This window comes from Arachis hypogaea, chromosome 7, assembly GCF_003086295.3.
Source record: "Arachis hypogaea cultivar Tifrunner chromosome 7, arahy.Tifrunner.gnm2.J5K5, whole genome shotgun sequence".
Lineage (NCBI taxonomy): Eukaryota > Viridiplantae > Streptophyta > Magnoliopsida > Fabales > Fabaceae > Arachis > Arachis hypogaea.
This window is the reverse complement of record NC_092042.1, coordinates 40,962,416-40,982,162: the sequence shown is the minus strand read 5'-3', so window position 1 is coordinate 40,982,162 and position 19,747 is coordinate 40,962,416. Positions and strand designations below refer to the sequence as shown.

The 19,747-nt window shown below is 32.9% G+C and overlaps 1 protein-coding gene across 3 annotated transcripts; it reads left to right on the top strand.

The window, feature by feature from the left end:
- Positions 1-249: 249 nt before the first annotated feature.
- Positions 250-11,869, top strand: LOC112702960 (succinate-semialdehyde dehydrogenase, mitochondrial). 3 transcript variants are annotated; one of them, XM_025754217.3, is made up of 20 exons: positions 250-557; positions 1,457-1,570; positions 1,826-1,925; positions 2,881-2,929; positions 3,494-3,581; positions 4,116-4,226; positions 4,416-4,478; positions 4,857-4,967; positions 5,410-5,475; positions 5,558-5,635; positions 5,753-5,830; positions 6,213-6,279; positions 7,516-7,601; positions 7,745-7,777; positions 7,888-7,920; positions 9,497-9,597; positions 10,104-10,189; positions 10,362-10,468; positions 10,563-10,640; positions 11,616-11,869. In XM_025754217.3, exons 1-20 carry the CDS (start codon positions 426-428, stop codon positions 11,652-11,654), a joined length of 1,620 nt encoding a protein of 539 aa, XP_025610002.1. In that variant the 5' UTR covers positions 250-425; the 3' UTR covers positions 11,655-11,869. The 3 variants fall into 3 exon arrangements, with proteins under 3 accessions (XP_025610002.1, XP_025610004.1, XP_025610003.1); XM_025754219.3 differs by lacking the exon at positions 250-557 and adding an exon at positions 902-1,252; XM_025754218.3 differs by lacking the exon at positions 250-557 and adding an exon at positions 946-1,136.
- The last annotated feature ends 7,878 nt before the right edge of the window (positions 11,870-19,747 follow it).

Here is a 19,747-nt window from a genome sequence, read left to right as displayed (position 1 = left end):
AATAAAAATTTGTATGATGCAGAAACGCAAAAGAACAAAAAAATATATATCCGCATTTTTTTACTAAACTTATACTAATTTAGTTAGATTTAATTACAAAAATAAATTAATCCTTGATTTGTAATTATATTATAATTTTTACTAAATTTATAATTAATTTTTTATATTTTTCAATTAGATTTTTATCTTATAATATAAGAATTTAATTGAAAAATATAAACACTTAATCATAAAGTTGGTGAGATTATTGAGACTAATCAAATAATTAAACCAAAAAAATCATCACGAATTTCTTTTCATGCCCGTGCGAAACACGGGTCCCTATGCTAGGATTATTATACAGCAAGCAATGAGGCGAGCGCTTGCTGTGCAATTTGGTCAGTGAGACTGTGAAAGAGTGACGATTGGCACTGAAGCAATAACTAATGGCGGTTTCGTTCGCAGCAGTGAACCTTCGGACCATGGCACTCCGATCATCATCGAAGCTTCTCCGTCGTTCTTCCCATCTTCTCCCTCCTATTCACATGCAGCATTCAGCTCCTCCCCTCACTCGAAAGGTAACTCCCCTTTTCCCCCAATTGCTTGAACCGTCTTTCAACGTGTAATGTTACCCTTTTTATTGTGTGTCCGTGCGCTTTACTTTCTTTTATTATCCTTATTTATATTTTGAGCTCATTTGAAAAGTTAGGAATTAAAATTTATTCAAAAGTTAAATTTTTTTTGAAATAACTAAAAATAAATAATTTAAATTTTTTTAAAAATTTTAATTCTTATTTTTTTTATTTATATATCAGACCAAAATATATTATTACTTATAAAAATCTATAATTTTATTTATTTATAAATAAATCATTTTTTCAAAAATACATCAATTAATAATAATAATAATAATAATAATAATAATAATAATGCTTTTAGTCGGTTTGTTTTATTGAATGGGACACTGATTAAAAATGAAAACTGAAAAGCTGTTTATAGGAAGGGTGATAAGCTTGAATTGGATTGTGCAGATCCATCTAACCCCCCCCCCCCCCCCCCCCCCCCCCCGGGCGCCCAAATTATTACCTTGAAGTACTTGGTCCTCCAAAATATAAGTGTGATGACTATGGTCCTCGGATAATAAATGCATTAAAATGGTAATTTGGTATCAACTTTTTAGATGAATTTTATGTTTGTTATTGAAGGGTTGTTTTGATAGATTCATTACGGAAGGACCAAAAGTTGGAAGTTGCATCTTTGAAGCCCAAAATAGGTGTCTATTGTTCACTTATAATTGTGTATTATATTTTAGTGTGTTTTTTTTTTTTTTTTTTTTTTTTTTTTTTTTTTAATGTATGTGAACACACGTATAGATTTTTCATATTTTGGTGCCAGAGTAAGAGTTTCCCAATGGTAGATGTGTGTGTGCATAGATTTTTCATAGTTTGGTGCCTGAGTAAGAGTTTTCCAATGACAGATAAGCATGGATGCTAGGAGCATCGCTTCCCAGCTTAACAGATCTGGTTTATTGAAAACTCAGGGTCTAATTGGAGGTAAATGGAGTGATTCCTACGATGGGAAAACCATACAGGTAAAATGGTACAGCTGCTGTTATTTTATTTTAGTTTTTCCCCTTATCTATTTCCCTTTTATTATGTTTGAAGGCCTCTAATTGTCAAGGTAAAGGGAGGTGGGGCAACATACACTTTCTTTTTATTTTGTCAATTCTTATTTTTGATCACAATCTAAGGCTGCAATTTAATAATCTTTCTCTTGTCGTACCTCTAAGTTCCTTTATTTGATAGCGGTATTGTATAAGAATATCATATATTGAATGCTGTGGCAGGTTTATAATCCAGCAACAGGTGAATCTATAGCGGATGTCGCGTGCATGGGCGGAAAAGAGACAAATGATGCGATTGCTTCAGCATATGATGCATATAGATGTATGATACTTGAGATTGTGCAAAGTTGTCAAATAGGACTAATATAATGTTGTAAGTTGTAACAAGGTGCAGAATATATGTCTTACATAAGATTGTGCAGAGTTGTCAAAGAGGTTAGGAACTGATGTTACTTGTCCAACCTAATGCAAATTTTTCCAAAATATATCCCTTTGAGATTGTTACGTTAAATGGTAGTAACAAGTTTGGGACAAGTAAACGATCATTCTTTATTTATTCTTTAACAAGAGCTTGCTGGCCTATCTAGATTAATATCTCTTGTTATTATTGATAAGAACATTTTCATTTAGTAAAAAATGTTGTGGTGCTTACGGTTGGAACTGAATGTAGCTGTTAGATGCACCATACTTTAGCATACTCCATTGTCATGGTCAATGTTGATTATAAATGTAGTTTATGTTGTCTATCATCTAACTCAATGCTTTTTTCCTCTTCAAAGTTCCCTTTGCTGATGTTTTAAATCATAGTTGGTGAAAATGATGAACTAACTAGTATTCAGTATTCTTTTCTGTTGGTATACTTTGGATTATTGACAATATTATAATGACTATGAATTTTAGTTCTTTAGGAAGCCAAGATCCATCAAGGATAAGAGAAGTCTAATAGAAGTTTTCTTCGGATGTCTAAATGCAATTTTTTGTTGTCAAGATGTCACTAGGTTGACACTTCTAACTAGGCCTTTATGAGATTTAAAATGGGGGTTAGGTTAGATAAGGTGGCTGTTTACCCCAAATATTTGCTTCAAAGAAGGTACAAAGGAACATAAGAGCATAGAAAGATTAGTAATGTGGGGTTTCCCTTTTTTTTTTGTTTTTCAGTGTGGAACCCTTCTCCTGGACAATATATTATACTCTTTCATTTTTGTCTCTCCCTTTCTAATAAACTTCCTTTATCTAAAAAATTCACATTAAGTTAGTTACTAAATTTTTCTGTGCAGCTTGGAGCAAAACCACTGCTGCTGAGAGAAGCAAACTTTTGAGGAAATGGTATAGTTTTTCTCTATTAATATCAAGAACCACATGCTTTTATGAACATATTCAACTTGGACACTGATTTTTTTTTCAAGCTTTGAGACCATTTACGCGTTGTTGATGTAATTTGATTTAGTCATTTTATCCTTGAATAAACATCATTATTTATTTAGAAGTGTTGCAGTATCAATTCATAGAGTTTCTGCACTTAAGTACTTAACAGTTTTAGCTTAATTGATATGCACATTAATCATCTTGTAGTTGCTAATGTTATATAGAACTCCTATTAGGCCCAAGAATTGACAGCATTAGGTACCCTTGCAAATGCAGATAATATAGAAAAGGGAAGTAGTCCTGTGTGCATATGTATGCTCATATATACCTCAATATGGATGATATAAATACTTCAAATTATCATTGCACTATCTTTGTTAAAATTATACTAATTACTGACATGAATGAAGCTTGCATTTGGCTTCATCCATTGCATTGTTTAATCATGATGGAAGTTTTCTGAGTAATAACTCTGTCTTGATAACTTTTACGGTTTTCTGAAATTTTCTCCTTAATTCTTTTAAGGTATGATTTACTAATGGCTCATAAAGAAGAGCTTGCTCAACTTATGACCTTGGAGCAAGGGAAGCCTCTTAAGGAGGCTATGGGTGAGGTACAGGGTAGATAAATTTTTGTTATTTTCTTGGAATTTAGTCATTGTGTAATTTATTTTTGTTATTTTTTCCTTATTTTTTTTCTTATTTCTTGTTTCTTTTTTCTTATATTGTGTATTTTTTTTTTGGAATTTCAATGATTTCTTTTCTTGATATTTCAGGAGAAGTACCGATTTAAATGTAGAATTAGAAGTAGAAGTAAAACTAGAAGTAGAAAAATATTTTGCATTTGAATGTAATTGAAGATCTTCTATTTCGTTAAACTGTTTGGATATGGTAAAATAGAAGTACTATTTTGAAGATAGTGTGAAATGTATATTTGAAGATCTTCTGTTATACTGCTTTTACTTTTGGGATAATTAGCTCGCAATCTGCTTAAAAATTTTCTGGTTCTCTTTTGGAGAAGCATGAAAATCATTGGAAGTACTTCGTTTTCTCTAAAAAAAGTATGAACAAAAGTACTTTTGGCTCTCAGAGATGCATAATAGGCTCATTTATTTGGTCTATATGTTAAAAAGTTTGTTGTTTTGTAGGTAAACTATGGGGCTGGCTTTATTGAATTTTCAGCTGAGGAGGCTAAACGCATATATGGGGATATAATTCCTGCTCCTATGTCTGATCGACGGTTATTTGTTCTAAAGCAGGTAAACCTGAAAAATGATTGTGATTTAATGCAAATTTAATGTATATGAATGGTGTAATGTTGGCAATTTTCCTTTTTTAATTGACCTTCATATTGGAAGTTCGGGAAAAGACTTTGCTGTTAAATATTCAGCGACTGTTTGCATATTAATGACATGGCTTTTATTTATTTATTTTTCTGCGATTTGCAGCCTGTCGGGGTTGTAGGTGCAATCACACCATGGAACTTCCCTCTGGCTATGATCACACGGAAGGTATGTTGAGTTGAATCTTTAGAGGGTATTTTGTTTTCTTTTTTTATTTTTTTTTTCATTTCTGTTGATCTGTTCATAATTATAGAGATATCCTCTTGGTCTCATGTTTTTCTTTGTCAAAGATCTTTTAAGAAAATACTTGTAACAGGAAATTCGTTTACGCCATTTCCTTCACAAAACCTTGAATGGCAAAAAAACAAAATAAGAACATGCCCTTTTTATAATTCTAAGAGAAAAGTATTGATTGAAAATGAAACCAAAAAGCAAGATATACACCCTAGAGTCTATATAGATAAGAGTTTGACCATTTTAACTTTTGAGTGATTTAAGGAAGTGAATAACATCCATTTTGCCATATCTGTATTTATCTTTTTTCAGGTTGGTCCAGCTCTTGCATGTGGATGTACAGTGGTCATAAAGCCCTCTGAACTTACACCTCTCACTGCATTAGCTGCAGCTGAACTTGCTATTCAAGCTGGAATACCTGCGGTAGTTTCTTACACCTACTTTTCTTGTATAAATTTTAATTGTGTATTTGGCTAATTGGCTCTATAATTTTCCCTTTGGATAGGTGGTAAATTTGTATAAAATTTATGTAAAATTACTTTGGTTGCATGCCAAATATACTAGTGATATTTGTTTGAAGTTTATCAGGATATTTTGGTACCGAATCTACTTTAGTAAAAAGCATTATTTGAAGATGTGAGATTATTGTAGTTTCCCTGCATATTTCTTCAAATCTCCTTACTTTAGTACTTAACTCTATTGTGATATTTTGAGTTCCATTTCAATACATACTTGAAGTAGGTCTGCAGAAGAGAAATGCAAATTTGGCTTCCTTTTATGGCCATAGTCATCATTAATTTCCCCCATAAAGTTTGTTTACTCTGCTCATATTATATCATTCTAATGATTGTGATTAATGATGTAGGGTGCTGTGAATGTGGTTATGGGAAATGCTCCTGAAATTGGTGATGCTTTACTTGCAAGTCCTCAGGTTCTGTCAGCATGAGATTTTACAAACATGTTATGTTACAGGTATAATTGATCAGCTGAATGAACTTTTCAACCTTATTTAGGTACGCAAAATCACATTCACAGGCTCAACAGCTGTTGGAAAGAAATTGATGGCAGGTTCTGCTGAGACAGTAAAAAAAGTATGCTAAGATGTTCAGATGAATTTTTTCATATAAAAGATCTAGAAAATTTTATTCAAATGGATTTCTACCCAACCTGATATAATATTTATTTATTTTTTTCTCTTAAACTTTTAGGTATCTCTGGAACTTGGTGGCAATGCACCGTGCATAATTTTTGATGATGCTGACATTGATATTGCAGTTAAAGGAACTGTAAGTTAAAGGATGAAATACATGTTGGTTAAAATGATGATTTTGTTTAAGCTGTTATTTGTATAGATATGATGTGTCTGATCTGGCAACAAGGACTGTATGTAGTGCCTGAGCCTGAGACATTAAAGTGATAACTCTAACAGTACTGGATAATTCTTGAATTCTCTATGTTGACTCAAAAATAATCTATGAAAATATTTGAACTGCAGAAGCGTAACAGCAGTGTTCTCATTTGTAGTTGTATCTGCTAACTTGAAAATTGAGGGTTGGCCTTCTTTGGTCCCACCTCTTTCTGTTATGAAGATATTAGTGAGCTTTAACATTTTTTTTCTTTTATTTTTTTTAATCTTTTATTTTTTTTTCCAACTTCTTTTTATTGCAGCTTGCAGCAAAGTACCGCAATAGTGGACAAACATGTGTGTGTGCGAACAGAATTCTTGTGCAAGAAGGTTAGATTAAAAGAATAGTATTGTCAATATCAACATTATAATTGTTTGTCTGATGTGTCACCTCTTAACTCTTCAGTTGACATGTGTTCGTGATTTTGAGTTTATGCCTTCTTGTTGGATATCAAATACTTTGATGTCTCCAAATACTTGCTTTATGTTTCTTCTTCCAACTTGACGAAGTATTGATAATGTCTCGTACATACTAGAAAGTACCATGTATATCTCATATAGATGACATTAGATTTCTTTACGAGATTCAGGCAAAGCATTTGTAACGTTTCTTATTCTAAGTTTTGATCTCATAACTTGGACGTGGAATATCGTGTTGTTTTAATTAATGTCTGATTGCAGTGCGTAGGCTTCTTGTTTGTTATTTGGTGCAAGACACCTGATCCTTTTAGAGGGATGTCTCTCAGATTTACAGACAGATTGAAAAGCATTGGCCTTTTGATTTTCATTCATTCCTACTTTGTATTGAAGATTTCTTGTCCTCTGTAGTATTTGTGTAACAACTGGTACCTAACACGGAACAAAACAGCAAAACAGAATGGAAGAGTGAATCAAGTTGATCTCACTCAATTTACTGATATAGATGAAAGGTAATACAAGAAAGAAAAGATAAAGGCTGTGATGGTAAGAGCCGGCCTCACTCTCCTAGCCTAGCCTTATTTTCTTTCCAAAAGTCTACCTCTCTCTCCGTATTTTGCTGCTACTTATACTCTCTTCGTTCCAATCATCAAAATCTGTTAGAATCATCCCTCCTGACCCTCATTCACGTTTTCCCCACTAACAGTGCCATGTGGCAAATCAGTTACATGAATATTTTCTTCCCTAGTCTTTCATATTCTACCCTCCACTCTCTTCCTTCTTGTGTAATGTAAGGGCAGAAGAGAAATTTGCTTCCCTTTAGGATTAGAAGCTTCTATTCTTTCTTCATTCTTACTTGGGTATGTAACAGTTTGTAATATCCTTCTGTTCTGGTTAATAATGCATCCACTTTTATCACTCAAAAAGGGGAAAAAATTGTCTGAAACAAAAATAAGAGAACAGTATATATGGACTAGAAAGAAGCTGCATATACATTCTTATATGGAAACTTCCTCTTATTAGTACTGTTAGTGTACTCCTATTGATTGGCTGTTTCAAACTCAAATCACTGTGCAAATGTGCATCTAAGCATGTTATTTTGCTCAAAATTTATTGCTTTACCTTATTTAGTGAAATTTCTCTGCGAAGGTATATATGATAAATTTGCAAAGGCTTTGATTGATGCTGTTCGGAATATGAAAGTTGGGGACGGTTTTGGTGAAGATGTGGTTCAGGTAGTTATTATTCATTTTCTGGATATTTACTTTCTTGCTTTCCATTTATATGTAATCTTTTCTAGTTTAGACTTTTGGAGTATTTATGACATATGGTTATATTTCTGCTTCATAACGTAACCAAATTATCCATCTCTAAACAGGGCCCTCTGATCAATGAAGCTGCAGTTAAAAAGGTGTGTGTTTCTTTTAGTGTTTCAGTATCTTTTATGCATTGTTTCTGGATGTCTCCTCTAACTCATAGGAGTTCTGTCCCTCATGGCGTGCTTTGTTATTTTCCTTACAGGTTGAGACCTTGCTTCAAGATGCTACATCAAAGGTTTGTCATTTGTGCTATTCCTCAAGTTTGATTCTCTCTACTTAATCCCTCAATCTATTCGAACATTCTTGTAACATAATAAAGATGAGAAAGTTAAATAAACACTATTGTTTCTGCCAACTATCAACCATGCTATGCCACCTGAAATCCCCTATGGGTTATTTTGTTCATGAATTATATATATAACTGAACATTTTATTTGCCATAAGGCCATTTTATGCCACCTGAATGTTTTCTGTTTACTTTTTTGCTATTGCGATCTATGCTTGTGCAACATCATCAAAACATTAGTGATGATGTGATGAAGTCATTTATGTCTCTACTTAATAGCTTAAGCCTTTTAGAGAATTGGTTCCAGACATGGTATTAAAGCTTTTGTAACTAAATATTCTAAAGTAGAGTACATATTGTCCCAACCCTGAAAAAAGGTCCAATTTAAGCAAATAATAAAGATGGCTTATGCATTCCAAGTTTAATTTTTAAGGTCTCTTGTATGAAGGAACACGTTCAATATATAACAAAGCTATTCACATTCCTTCAATTCAAGTTATTAGGAAAGTTATATCTTCATTGTAGAGTTTGCTACATTAATAAGATAATTCCATTGTGTTATATATCAGAAACCAGTTTCAGAAAATACATTTACATTGTGTTCCTTATTAGTGGCTGTGGCATCTCCTAAAGCCTTTTTGGCCACATAAGTATACAGAATAGAAAGAGCCAATTTTTATTATTTATTTGTTAATAAAGTATACATTTGTCTTTAATTTTTTTTAAAAGTTTAAAAAATGCCCCTAACTTTTAATTTGATTCAGTTTTGTCTCTAATATTTGAAATAATTGTCTCTAATATTTGAAATAAGTTTCAATTCTATCCTTATGGTTAATTTTGTGTGGTCAATATTTAGTCAAAAGTTTTTGACCAATTTTACCCTTAATCCGAAACTCATCACCTCCAATCTGACAACAAGAAGCATACTTCAAACCCTTTATGATTTTGAAGCTGAAACCAGTGGTGGAGAGGGAGACGACTAGCCAATGAAAGAAGGAGGTGAGTGGGTGGAAGTGATGACTGCAATGGTGGTGACTACTAGTGAGGAAGTGAGGCGATGGCTACGAGTGCAAGGACACGGGCGATTAAGCAAGTGAGAGGGAGTGATTAAGCAACAACTGCGACTGCAATTCGAGAACAAGGGTGGAGGTGCAACAATGACAGTAGCAAGGAGTTTGACGGTGTCAAGTCAGAGAAGGTAGTTAGGGTGTTTTTGGGGGTGGGGTAGGGTGAGGTGGCAGTGGCTGCATCTGGGGTGGGGTGGGGTAGTGGTGAGAGTTAGAGAATAGTGAAGGTAAAATTAAAACTTAATTCAAACTTTAGGACCAAAATTAAATCAAATTAAACGCTAGGGATATTTTTGAAATTTTTGAAAGACATTAAGGACAAAAAATATACTTTTCCTTTAGTTTTTGTATTCAAGTGTACATGTACCTTTAGTGTTTGGAAAAGATACCAAAATGGACATGTCTTCGAGATTACAAAATATAATAGCTCAGATTATTCAATTCATTTTTATCTTCAGGGGGCAAAGGTAATGCTTGGGGGTAAAAGACATAGCCTTGGATTTACCTTTTATGAACCAACAGTTGTCGGTGATGTCAACAGTGATATGCGCATATCAAGGTAAGCATTTAGAGATGCTATATAGTGATTCTAACTTGCTGCTAATTAATGTGATATACTGTGTTATGACTAGAAACTGACCTAGTGTTTTAATGAACTTTTGGAGGACTAGTGATAGTACCCTGACTAACATACTTTCAAAAAAGCAAATTTTGTAGGTGTTCCATTTCTATTTGCTTTATACTTTTTGGAGAAAATTTCCTTAGTTTCAGATGTACCAAGTGATCGGAATGCTTTTCTTCGTTTTGTGTGTCTATGCGGGCATGCCCTCTTATTTGTGTGAAGAGGATCTCTTAATCTCCTTTGTTTTTCGGTTTTTACACTGTATATTTCCGATCATTATCTCAATAAAATTCTTTTTCATTCAAAAATTTTGCGACTAATTAATATTAACATCTGGAGCCCATAGCTATGATTTGTTATGTATCAATCAGCTGGGATTTTATTGAAATTTTTGTTCAACTGTGTACTTGTCAAATCACCCAAATGATTTTTTCATACATCAGAGAGGAAGTGTTTGGACCTGTTGCACCCCTTTTGAGGTTCAAAACCGAAGAGGATGCTATCCGGATTGCCAATGACACAAATGCAGGTTCGTGCAGTTTCATTTTTTTCAGTTTGGTTCTTTCCACTTCCTGGAAGGATTTTATTGATTTATTTATTTATTCCCACTATTACTGTACGTCTGCTACATTTTCCTATATCTGGTTATTGATTCAACATTGACAATTTTTTGAACACGGAACTTTTCTGCACATATGAAGGTTTGGGTTCATATGTGTTTACAAACAGTATCCAACGCTCATGGCGTGTTGCCGAGGCTCTCGAATATGGACTTGTTGGTATTAATGAAGGAGTAATCTCGACTGAGGTGCATCTCATTCCTTATTGAATGAGATTATATGGTGATTGTATACATTGTTGTTCTGCTAATGAATTTTACCTATGTGTATTTGTTGAAGTAGGTGGCACCATTTGGTGGTTTTAAACAGTCGGGCCTTGGAAGAGAAGGCTCAAAGTATGGGATGGATGAATATTTGGAGGTAACTATAAATTTAAAGTTCCAGTATTCTCATTTGCAATCATTTGACTTTTTGAAAATGAAATTGCTACATACTTTATAACAATTGATTATACTTAAATCATTGATGTCCTCTAAAGTTTGGAAAAGTAAGTTTCAATTGTGGTTTAATTAAAACAAACAAATACATAACAAATATAAATGAGACATGAAAAGGCATACTTAAGAATGAATTTTAGTGTGGTGGTGGGCAGTTACTATTAAATATTAATGAGTAAAGTATATTTTTTTGTCCCTGGTGTTTGCGATTCTATAAAAAATACCCCTAACATTTAATTTCATTCAATTTTGTCATTAACGTTTTCGATTTGTTTCAAAACTACCCTCGGACGTTTTCAATTTTATCCCTAACATTTTAGATGGAATTAAGGTTTGGGGGTGATTTTGATGCAAATAGAAAATGTTAGAGACAAAATCGAATGAAATTAAACGTTAGAAGTATTTTTGACGTTAGGGGCAAAAATCATATTTTACCCTTTAATATTAAGTGCTATATTGTATCTTGTTACATGTTTTCAAAATTTTATGAATGAAATATGTTAATAATAATAATAATAATAATAATAATAATAATAATAATAATAATAATAATAATAATAATAATAATAATAATAAAATTGCCATTGTTGTTTTATAAGCATAAAACAGTATGGTGTTTTCGTAATTAGTATTAAACATATAAGTTGATAATGAAAATGAAAGAACAAATCAATTAGTCCTTAAACTTTCATTTTCTTATATTCCTAGTGGTGCTTTCAGAGCCTAAAGAGTGTTGTAATTGGTGCTGATATTAGACCCTTGTTAAACATGGATGAATTTATGTCTTGTGATGTTAGTGCTTCATGAATCAAAACAATTGAAATTCTACTGAATGTGGTAAAGTCTAAACTATTACTCCTATGTATGAAATTGAAGTTTTTCCTTGCTACTCCTCCAGATCAAGTATGTGTGCCTGGGAAACATGAAGAAAGAATAAACTATAACGGGCAACTGTCAAGATAAATGCTGTGGTCTTTAGCCGCGCTCAGCGGCAGTTCAAGTGGATTTGAGGTTTTGAAGGAGGGTTTACCGTGTAATTTCTTTATTACAGTAAATGCATGTACTAACTGCATAGTTCTGTATAAATAACTCAATAAGTGCAGGCTTGGAAAGGACATTTGGGTTGGTAAATCATCATTTTCTTTAGCGTCATTCTTGTCTTTCCCGTCTCTTTATCTAATGTCTTTTAGAATATTACAAGTAGGTCTGGGGGCTTGTGGTTCGGTGGTTGGCAAATTTTGTTTTCTTTTAAATTTATAAGAATATTGTTCGTAAGAATCCAACTTCCAGGAATATCTTTTCTGGTACAGTATTATAATGGGAATAGATATTGTCATTTTTATTGATAACAACCTTTTTTTCTTCAACAAATTCATGTAAATATACAATAAAAAAAATTGTGTGGAGTGATATTATCAAAAACAGAAGTAGCAATATCACTATCTCATGATGAGAAATGTTAGAGGTTTAGGATTTTTTATTAATATTAGTCAATATTTTAAATTATTTTATTTCTATATTATTAGAATTTAAGAATTAATAGTTAGAGTTTAGAATTTAGTCTTTTAATGTTTAGAATTTGGTTAATTGTTGGTTAAAGAAGTCAATATTGGTGGTTTAGGAAGTTAAATTAGAATTTTATTTGATCGAAGATTATATTTTTTAGTTAAGAAAAAGTTCACTAAAAATATTTTATCAATGCTATTTATAAATTTAGTAAAAAAAAATATTTATTTTAACCAATTTGAGTTAGTCACGTGGTTAGTTTATTTGTTCGATTAAATGTGGGAGATTTAAATTTTATTTTATATATGCAGTAATTTATTAGTCTGTTGGATTGAGAAATACTGTGAGCAATAAAAAAATATTTATTTTGTACCCATTTCTTCTTTTTACTAAAGAAATTTCCTAAATAGAATCCCTTAAGCTGGTCATTGTTCTGGGGAAGGAGAGGACTCCCTGGGTGATTAGGGGAATAGCTCTGTAAAGACTAATGATACCATTTTTTTTTGGTCTTGACTAATGATACCATTTTAAGTTTGCTTTGGCAGTTAATGATACTATTGTATATGGCCTGCTCCCCCCCCCCCCCCCAAAAAAAAAAAAAACCTTGAACGCATTTTACGGGTCAAGAAAAGCTAAAACTTATGCCTAAATTATTTGGTGGAAAAAAAGAAAAGAAAACAAGTGTACATAATTAATTGTCTTCTAGTTCACCATCTGGTTAGTTGTTTAACTAGCAATCAAATTAACTTAGATTCATCCAAATATAAAAGCTAAAGAGATAAGTAGCCACTTGCTTGCAAGTGTCGACCATGACATCCTTATTCCTTAAAAGAAACGGAAGAGAAAAACAAAAAGTTTAAGAAAGAAGAAACGTTGAGTAAGCTCCACTTATTGGTTAAATCACGACGATCTCCCGTTAATAGACCAGTCTTTCGAGTTGATTCTTTTTAGAGAAAGATTAGCAGGCTACTAATTTTGATTAATTTTAGCTAACATTTTAGATTAATATTTTATTTTTATACTATTAAAATTAACTTTAAAGTTTAAAATTTAGAATTTAATCTTTAGTATTTATTATTAGAGTATCTATTAGTGGATTAAATTAGAAAGTAAAGTGGATTAGGTTAATATCAGTATAAACGTGTATATTAGATTAAGTAATACAGAAAAACACAGTTCCTTTAAATATGTGTTTGTAACTTGGTATTTAGGGCCATTTTTTTTTTCAGTTTGTAGCAGCAACTTTTTCTCTTCTTTTCGACCACTTTCTTTTGTTGTATTAAATCATCAGCCCTCCCAAAAGCTTCTCTACGTCATTCTGAGTTGAACGAACAAAACACCACCCAAATCTAATATGACGCTGTCACGCACTACTAGAATCACTGTCATCGAAGTTGCTGCACTATCATTATCATTCTCACCGCATCGTTTTTTCACTCATTTTTTACCACCTTCCTGACGTCTTTGAGCAACTTCAACCACACTGTCGTGTTCGTCACTCTATCCCGAGTCCAAAGGACCCAAGATCGTTATCGTCGGAGTCATGACGCGCCAGTTGAAGTTGCGGTACTCATCACTCATCGTTCCTGGCCCATGAGAGTTTGCCATGTGTCATTTTGCTACTAATGTGGCAGATCCGCGTGGTCGCTAATATGGCACCCCATGTGGACCCCCTCTAAAATTCTTTTGTTGTCCTTTTTTCGACTCAATTCTCCGTTTTATCGATTTCTACTCCAATCTTGCTGCTTTCACATTTTTTTAAAGAATATTTAATCATTCTCATAGAGAAACCAGATATCCTTTAACCAATCCCTGTCATTCTTAATGGCTCCAACTATAAACATCGGGTTGAAGCCAGGAGAGGGTTTCTAAAAGGCTGTAAATTGTGGCATCATGTGACGAGTGATATTATGTGTCCAACTACAGTATGATTATGAGCCAGTTAGATTTTCTATTTTTCATCAAAATCTTTTGCCTAGTTTTTAAGATGCTCTCTCACGTCTTAAGTCAAAAGAAATACGTCTAGAGTTGACTCAATAAAAAACTGATTCTATCTTTGCAGTTATTGACAAAAAGGACAATTTTTTTTTAATTGTAGTCGTTCTGGTAACCTTCTACCAGATTGTCTCTCCATCGAATGTCGTAAATGCACGCAGAAAGGTCATATTGCCTCGAACTATTCTACTCTATATTGTCACTATTGTAAACAATTGGGTCACTTGATATCTACTTGTCCTACTCGCTCACCTTGTCCAGATCAAAACTTGTATCATTCTCGCTCCAATGCTCCCAAGTACACGCTTGTCACTATAGTTGCTACCGCTGATGGCTCTACCTCATCTACTTCTGGTAGTTCATCTTCTGTTCTCCATCTGATATTGAGTCATTTCTCAAACAACTTCTTTCATTTTTTGGTAATACGTCTGCTGCTCTATCCACTCCTCCAGGTAACTATAAAATGGTACTTTAATTCTGGTTGTTTCAATCACATGTCACCTATGCTTCATGATTTTTCATTTTTGTCTACCACTACCAATACACCATCTATTCACATTGTTGATGGATTAATTATGTATGTGAATCATAAAGGATCTGTGTCATAATTTAACCTTCACCTAGAGGACACCTATTTTATTCCTAAATTGAATTTCAATCTTATCTCTGTGGGTCAATTAATTAAACTTGGTGATGTCAATTTTTCTATTTCTAGTGGTCGTGTGTAGGATCCTCGGACGAGATAAATTATCGGGACTGGATGTTGATGCGTGAGCATCTTTTCCTTATCTTCATCTTCTATTTATTTTAGATATAAATTTATTGAATTTTAATTATATTAGTATTTGAAGCCTATTTGGATGCTACTTTGAGTTGCTTTAGGTTTTAATTATTACAGGTGAAGTTTGGATTGGTTTGGCAGAGTTTGCATGCAAAAAAAGAGAAGAGTTTTAGATTTGTCAAGCTGGCGCTAAATGCAGACTTGGGCGTTTAGCGCCAACCGCCTTGCAGTGCGTGCCAAGCCTCTGCCACCAGGGACGCTTAACGCCAAACCCGGCATTTAGCGCCAGCAAGCCTGAAACGATTGGAAGCTCTTTGCCACTAGGGGCGCTAAACGCCAAGCTTGGAGTTTAGCGCCAGGAAGTCAGAATCGAAATGGAAGTTATTGCCCTTGGGGCACTAAACGCCAGGCGTGGCGTTTAGCGCCAATAATGCAGATCAATATTCACCAAAGGAGCATCTTTAGTGGATTTGACTTCTAATTATTATATGTTATTTTGTTTTAAGTATTTCTATTCCCAAATACAATCTTTTGAGATTTAGTAATTATTAATTCATTTTAGTTTCAAACCAAATTAGGTTAGATATAAAATAGAAAAGATTTCGCCCTTCGGGGGGGGGGGGAGAGGATCTCTTCTCTCAAACCTCATTCTATACTTTCACACTTGAACCCTAGTTTTCTTTCTGAATCATGAGCAACTAAATCTCATTGGTTAAGGTTAAGAGCTCTGTTTATTCTATGGATTGATACAATTACTAATCTATTTTAATTAACGTATTGATTTAGTTTTAAGGATTACTTTCTTTCTTCATCTCATGAATTTGAATATATTGGAAAATAATTCTCATTCTACATGAATTCTTGTTGATTCTTGAAAAAGTTATCACACTTGAATTCTAGTTTGAAAGTAAATTTCTGCTAAACTGCTAATTATTTGGAGTTAACGAGATACGCAAAATATAATTCTCTTATATTTGGGTAATTAGGATTTTTGTGGCTAATAAACTAAAATTGAACCTAACCCTCTAGTCTTTATTAAGTGACCAAGGAATTGGCGGTTGATTAGGTTAGAGGAGACTAAATTACTAAGGAATTAGGGTTTAGTCAATTACAGTTTACCATGAAATGAATCTTGCATGATTAAACTAGTTGGTAAGAAATCTTAATCCGGAAGAGTAAACAACTCCGAGACCTTGACTATCATTTCACATATTTCTTACACCAATTTCACTTTTTGCTTTCCGAACTCTTAAAAATCTGTTTAATGCATTTAACCTTCAAAACACTATTTTCTGCAAACCTGACTAAGTGAGTCATTTGACCATTGTTGCTTGATCCATCAATCCTCGTGGGATCGACCCTCACTCACCTGAGGTATTATTTGGTACGATCTGGTGCACTTGCTAGTTCAGTTGTGGACTTTGAATTCCACACCAGATGTAAGGTCGGAAGACTGTTTGAACTTATAAATTTTCATGTTCCCTCTACCACAAACCTTTTAGCTGTTTCTCCACCATCCACACTTCACTTATGGCATCGTCGTCTTGCTCATAGTTCATTAGAAAAATTGCGTCCTCTCGTGTCTAAGGAAATATTAGGATCGATTAATAATGAGTCTTTTAATTGTATTTCTTGTCCAACTACAAAACAACCATCTTTATCCTTTCATAATAATTCATCTCTTGCTTGTTCTTCTTTTGATCTTATACACTCTGATGTTGGGAAACTTGCTCCCACAATTTCTATAGGGGGAGTTTGATATTTTGTTATATTTATTGATGGTTATTCACATTTTACATGGGTTTATTTAATTTCTAGTAGACATGAATTGCCTCAGATTTACATCAATTTTCTACTATGATTAAAACACAATTTTCCAAAGTCATTAAAGTTTTTCAACGTGATAATGCAATGGATTACCATGACTCCAAACTTTTGAACTTCCTTGCTGCATATGGCACCTTGTTTGAATTCTCTTGCCCTAGAACGTCTCAAAAAATGGTAAAGTTAAACGCAAACATCGTCACATTCTTGACTCTATTCGTGCAATGCTTCTTTCCTCTTCTTGTCCTGAACGTGTTTGGGCTGAAGTTGTTCTCACTGTGTCCATGTTATCAATCCTATTCCTTCCTTTGTTCTAGGTAACATCACTCCTTTTGAGTGTCTATATAATACTTCACTAGACTATAGTTCACTTAGAGTTTCTGATTGTGTTTGTTTTTGTTCTTCTTCAGCTCTATGAACATACTAAACTTGAACCCCGTGCTCGCCTATGTTGTTTCCTTAGTTATGGAACTGAACATAAAGGTTATCATTGTTGGGATATTGTCTCTCGCTAAATCCGCATATCTCGTCATGTTGTATTCTGGAAACATCACGTGTTTTTGAGTTTTTCCTTCTTTCAATTCATTCCTTCTACCCATTCACCTTTTTTTACTAATCCTAGTGTTGATCTTTTTCCTAGTGATGATAATGCAACCACCGTGACAAGTTCACCTTCTAAGTCTCCTCTTCATGTACCTTCTATTGTTCTCGATGATCCAAGCTCGAACGATGATCCTACTCCTGTGGTCCTTCCTTCTACGGCTACTTGCAGTACTAGGGTAAGAAATCCACCTCCGTATCTTCATGATTATCATTTTGCTACTATCCTTCATATTCATGAATCTAGGTCATACAAAGAAGCTTCTAAAGATCCAAATTGGCAGCAAGCAACGTAGGAAGAAATTTAAGCATTAGATAAAGCACACACTTGGGATTTGGTTGATCCTCCTTCTGATCAGGATGTTGTGGACAACAAATGGGTATACAAAATCAAGACTCGCTCAGATGGCTCTATTACCAAATATAAGGCTTGTTGGTTGCTCAAAGATGGACTCAAGAGTATGGTATTGATTATGAAGAGACTTTTGCTCTCGTTGTTCGACTCAACTATTCAAGATCTTCTTGCATTTGTTATAGTTTGCAAATAGTCTCTATGTCAGATAGATGTAAAAAAGAAAGACCTTGGTTCTCTTAGTTATTTTCTTGGTTTAGAAGTTATCTCATCCAATGATGGTATCTATCTTTCTCAAACAAAGTATGCATCTGATCTTCTTACCTGGGCTGGGATAGTTGATAGTTGCATAGAATCTACTCCTATTGAGCCTAATGCTCGCTTTACTCTTATGGATGGAATTGCTTTGGATAATCCCACTCTCTATAGACAGTTGGTTGGTGGTCTTGTCTACCATACTATGTTATTCGACCAGATATTGCATATGCTCTTCATGTTGTTAGCTAATTTTTATTAGCACCATGCACTACTCATTATGCCAGTGTTCTTCATATTCTCTGCTATATCAAGGGTACTTTGTTTCAGGGTCTTCATTTTCAGCTCAATCTTTTTCAAAACTTCAAGCATATTCACATACTGATTAGGCAGGTGATCCCACTAATCATTGTTCTATTACTAGTTATTGTTTGTTTCTCGGTGACTCTCTAATCTCCTAGCATGCCAAGAAATAAACTTTTACATCTTGATCGAGTATAGAAGTAGAATATCGTGCTTTGACTGACATTTTTGCTGAAGTCATTACAATTCGTTGGCTTCTTAAAGATTTGGTCAAAAAATAGAGATAACAGATATAGATCGAAAAATAGAGATAACAGATACAGATTGAAAAACAGAGATAATAGATATAGATCAGAAAATAGAGATAACAGATATAGATCTGAAAACATAGATAACAAATATAGATCAGAAAATAGAGATAATAGATATAAATTAAAAAGTGAGATAACAGATATATATATAACAAAATAGATCAGAAAATAGAGATAATATATATAGATAAAAAAAATAGACATAACAGATATAGATCAGAAAACATAGATAACAAATACAGATCGAAAAACATATATAATAGATATAAATCAAAAAATAGAGATAATAGATATATATAAAAAATAGAGATAACAGATATAGATCAGAAAACATACATAACAGATATAGATAGAAAAAATAGAGATAATATATATAGATAAAAAATAGAGATAAGATATATAGATAGGAAAACACAGATAACAGATATAGATAAGAAAACAAAGATGTAAATAGGAAAATAGAGATAATAGATATAAATAAGAAAATAGAGATAGATTGAAAAATAGAGATAACAGATATAAATCGAGAAAAAGAGATAACAGATATAGATGAAAAATAGAGACAAGAGATATAGATCAGAAAATAGAGATAACAGATATAGATCAAAAAATAGAAATAAGAGATATATATCAGATTATATATATATCAAAAAATAGAGATAACAGATGTAGAACAAAAAATAAAGATAACAAATATAGATCAGAAAACAAAGATAATAGATATAGATAAAAAATAGAGATAACAGATATAGATCAGCAAACAGATCCAATATATATAGATCAAAAAATATAGATAACATATATAGATCAGAAAACATAGATAACAAATATAGATCGGTAAACAGAGATAATAGATATAGATAAAAAAATAAAGATAACAGATATAAATTGGAAAATAAAGATAATAGATATAGATCGAAAAATAGAGATAACAAATATAGATAAAAAAACAGAGATAAAAGATATAGATCAGATAATAGATATAGATCGGAAAATAGAGATAACAAATATAGATAAAAAAATAGAAATAATAGATATAGATTGAAAAATGAGATAACAGATATAGATAAAAAAATAGAGATAACTGATATAGATCAGAAGAC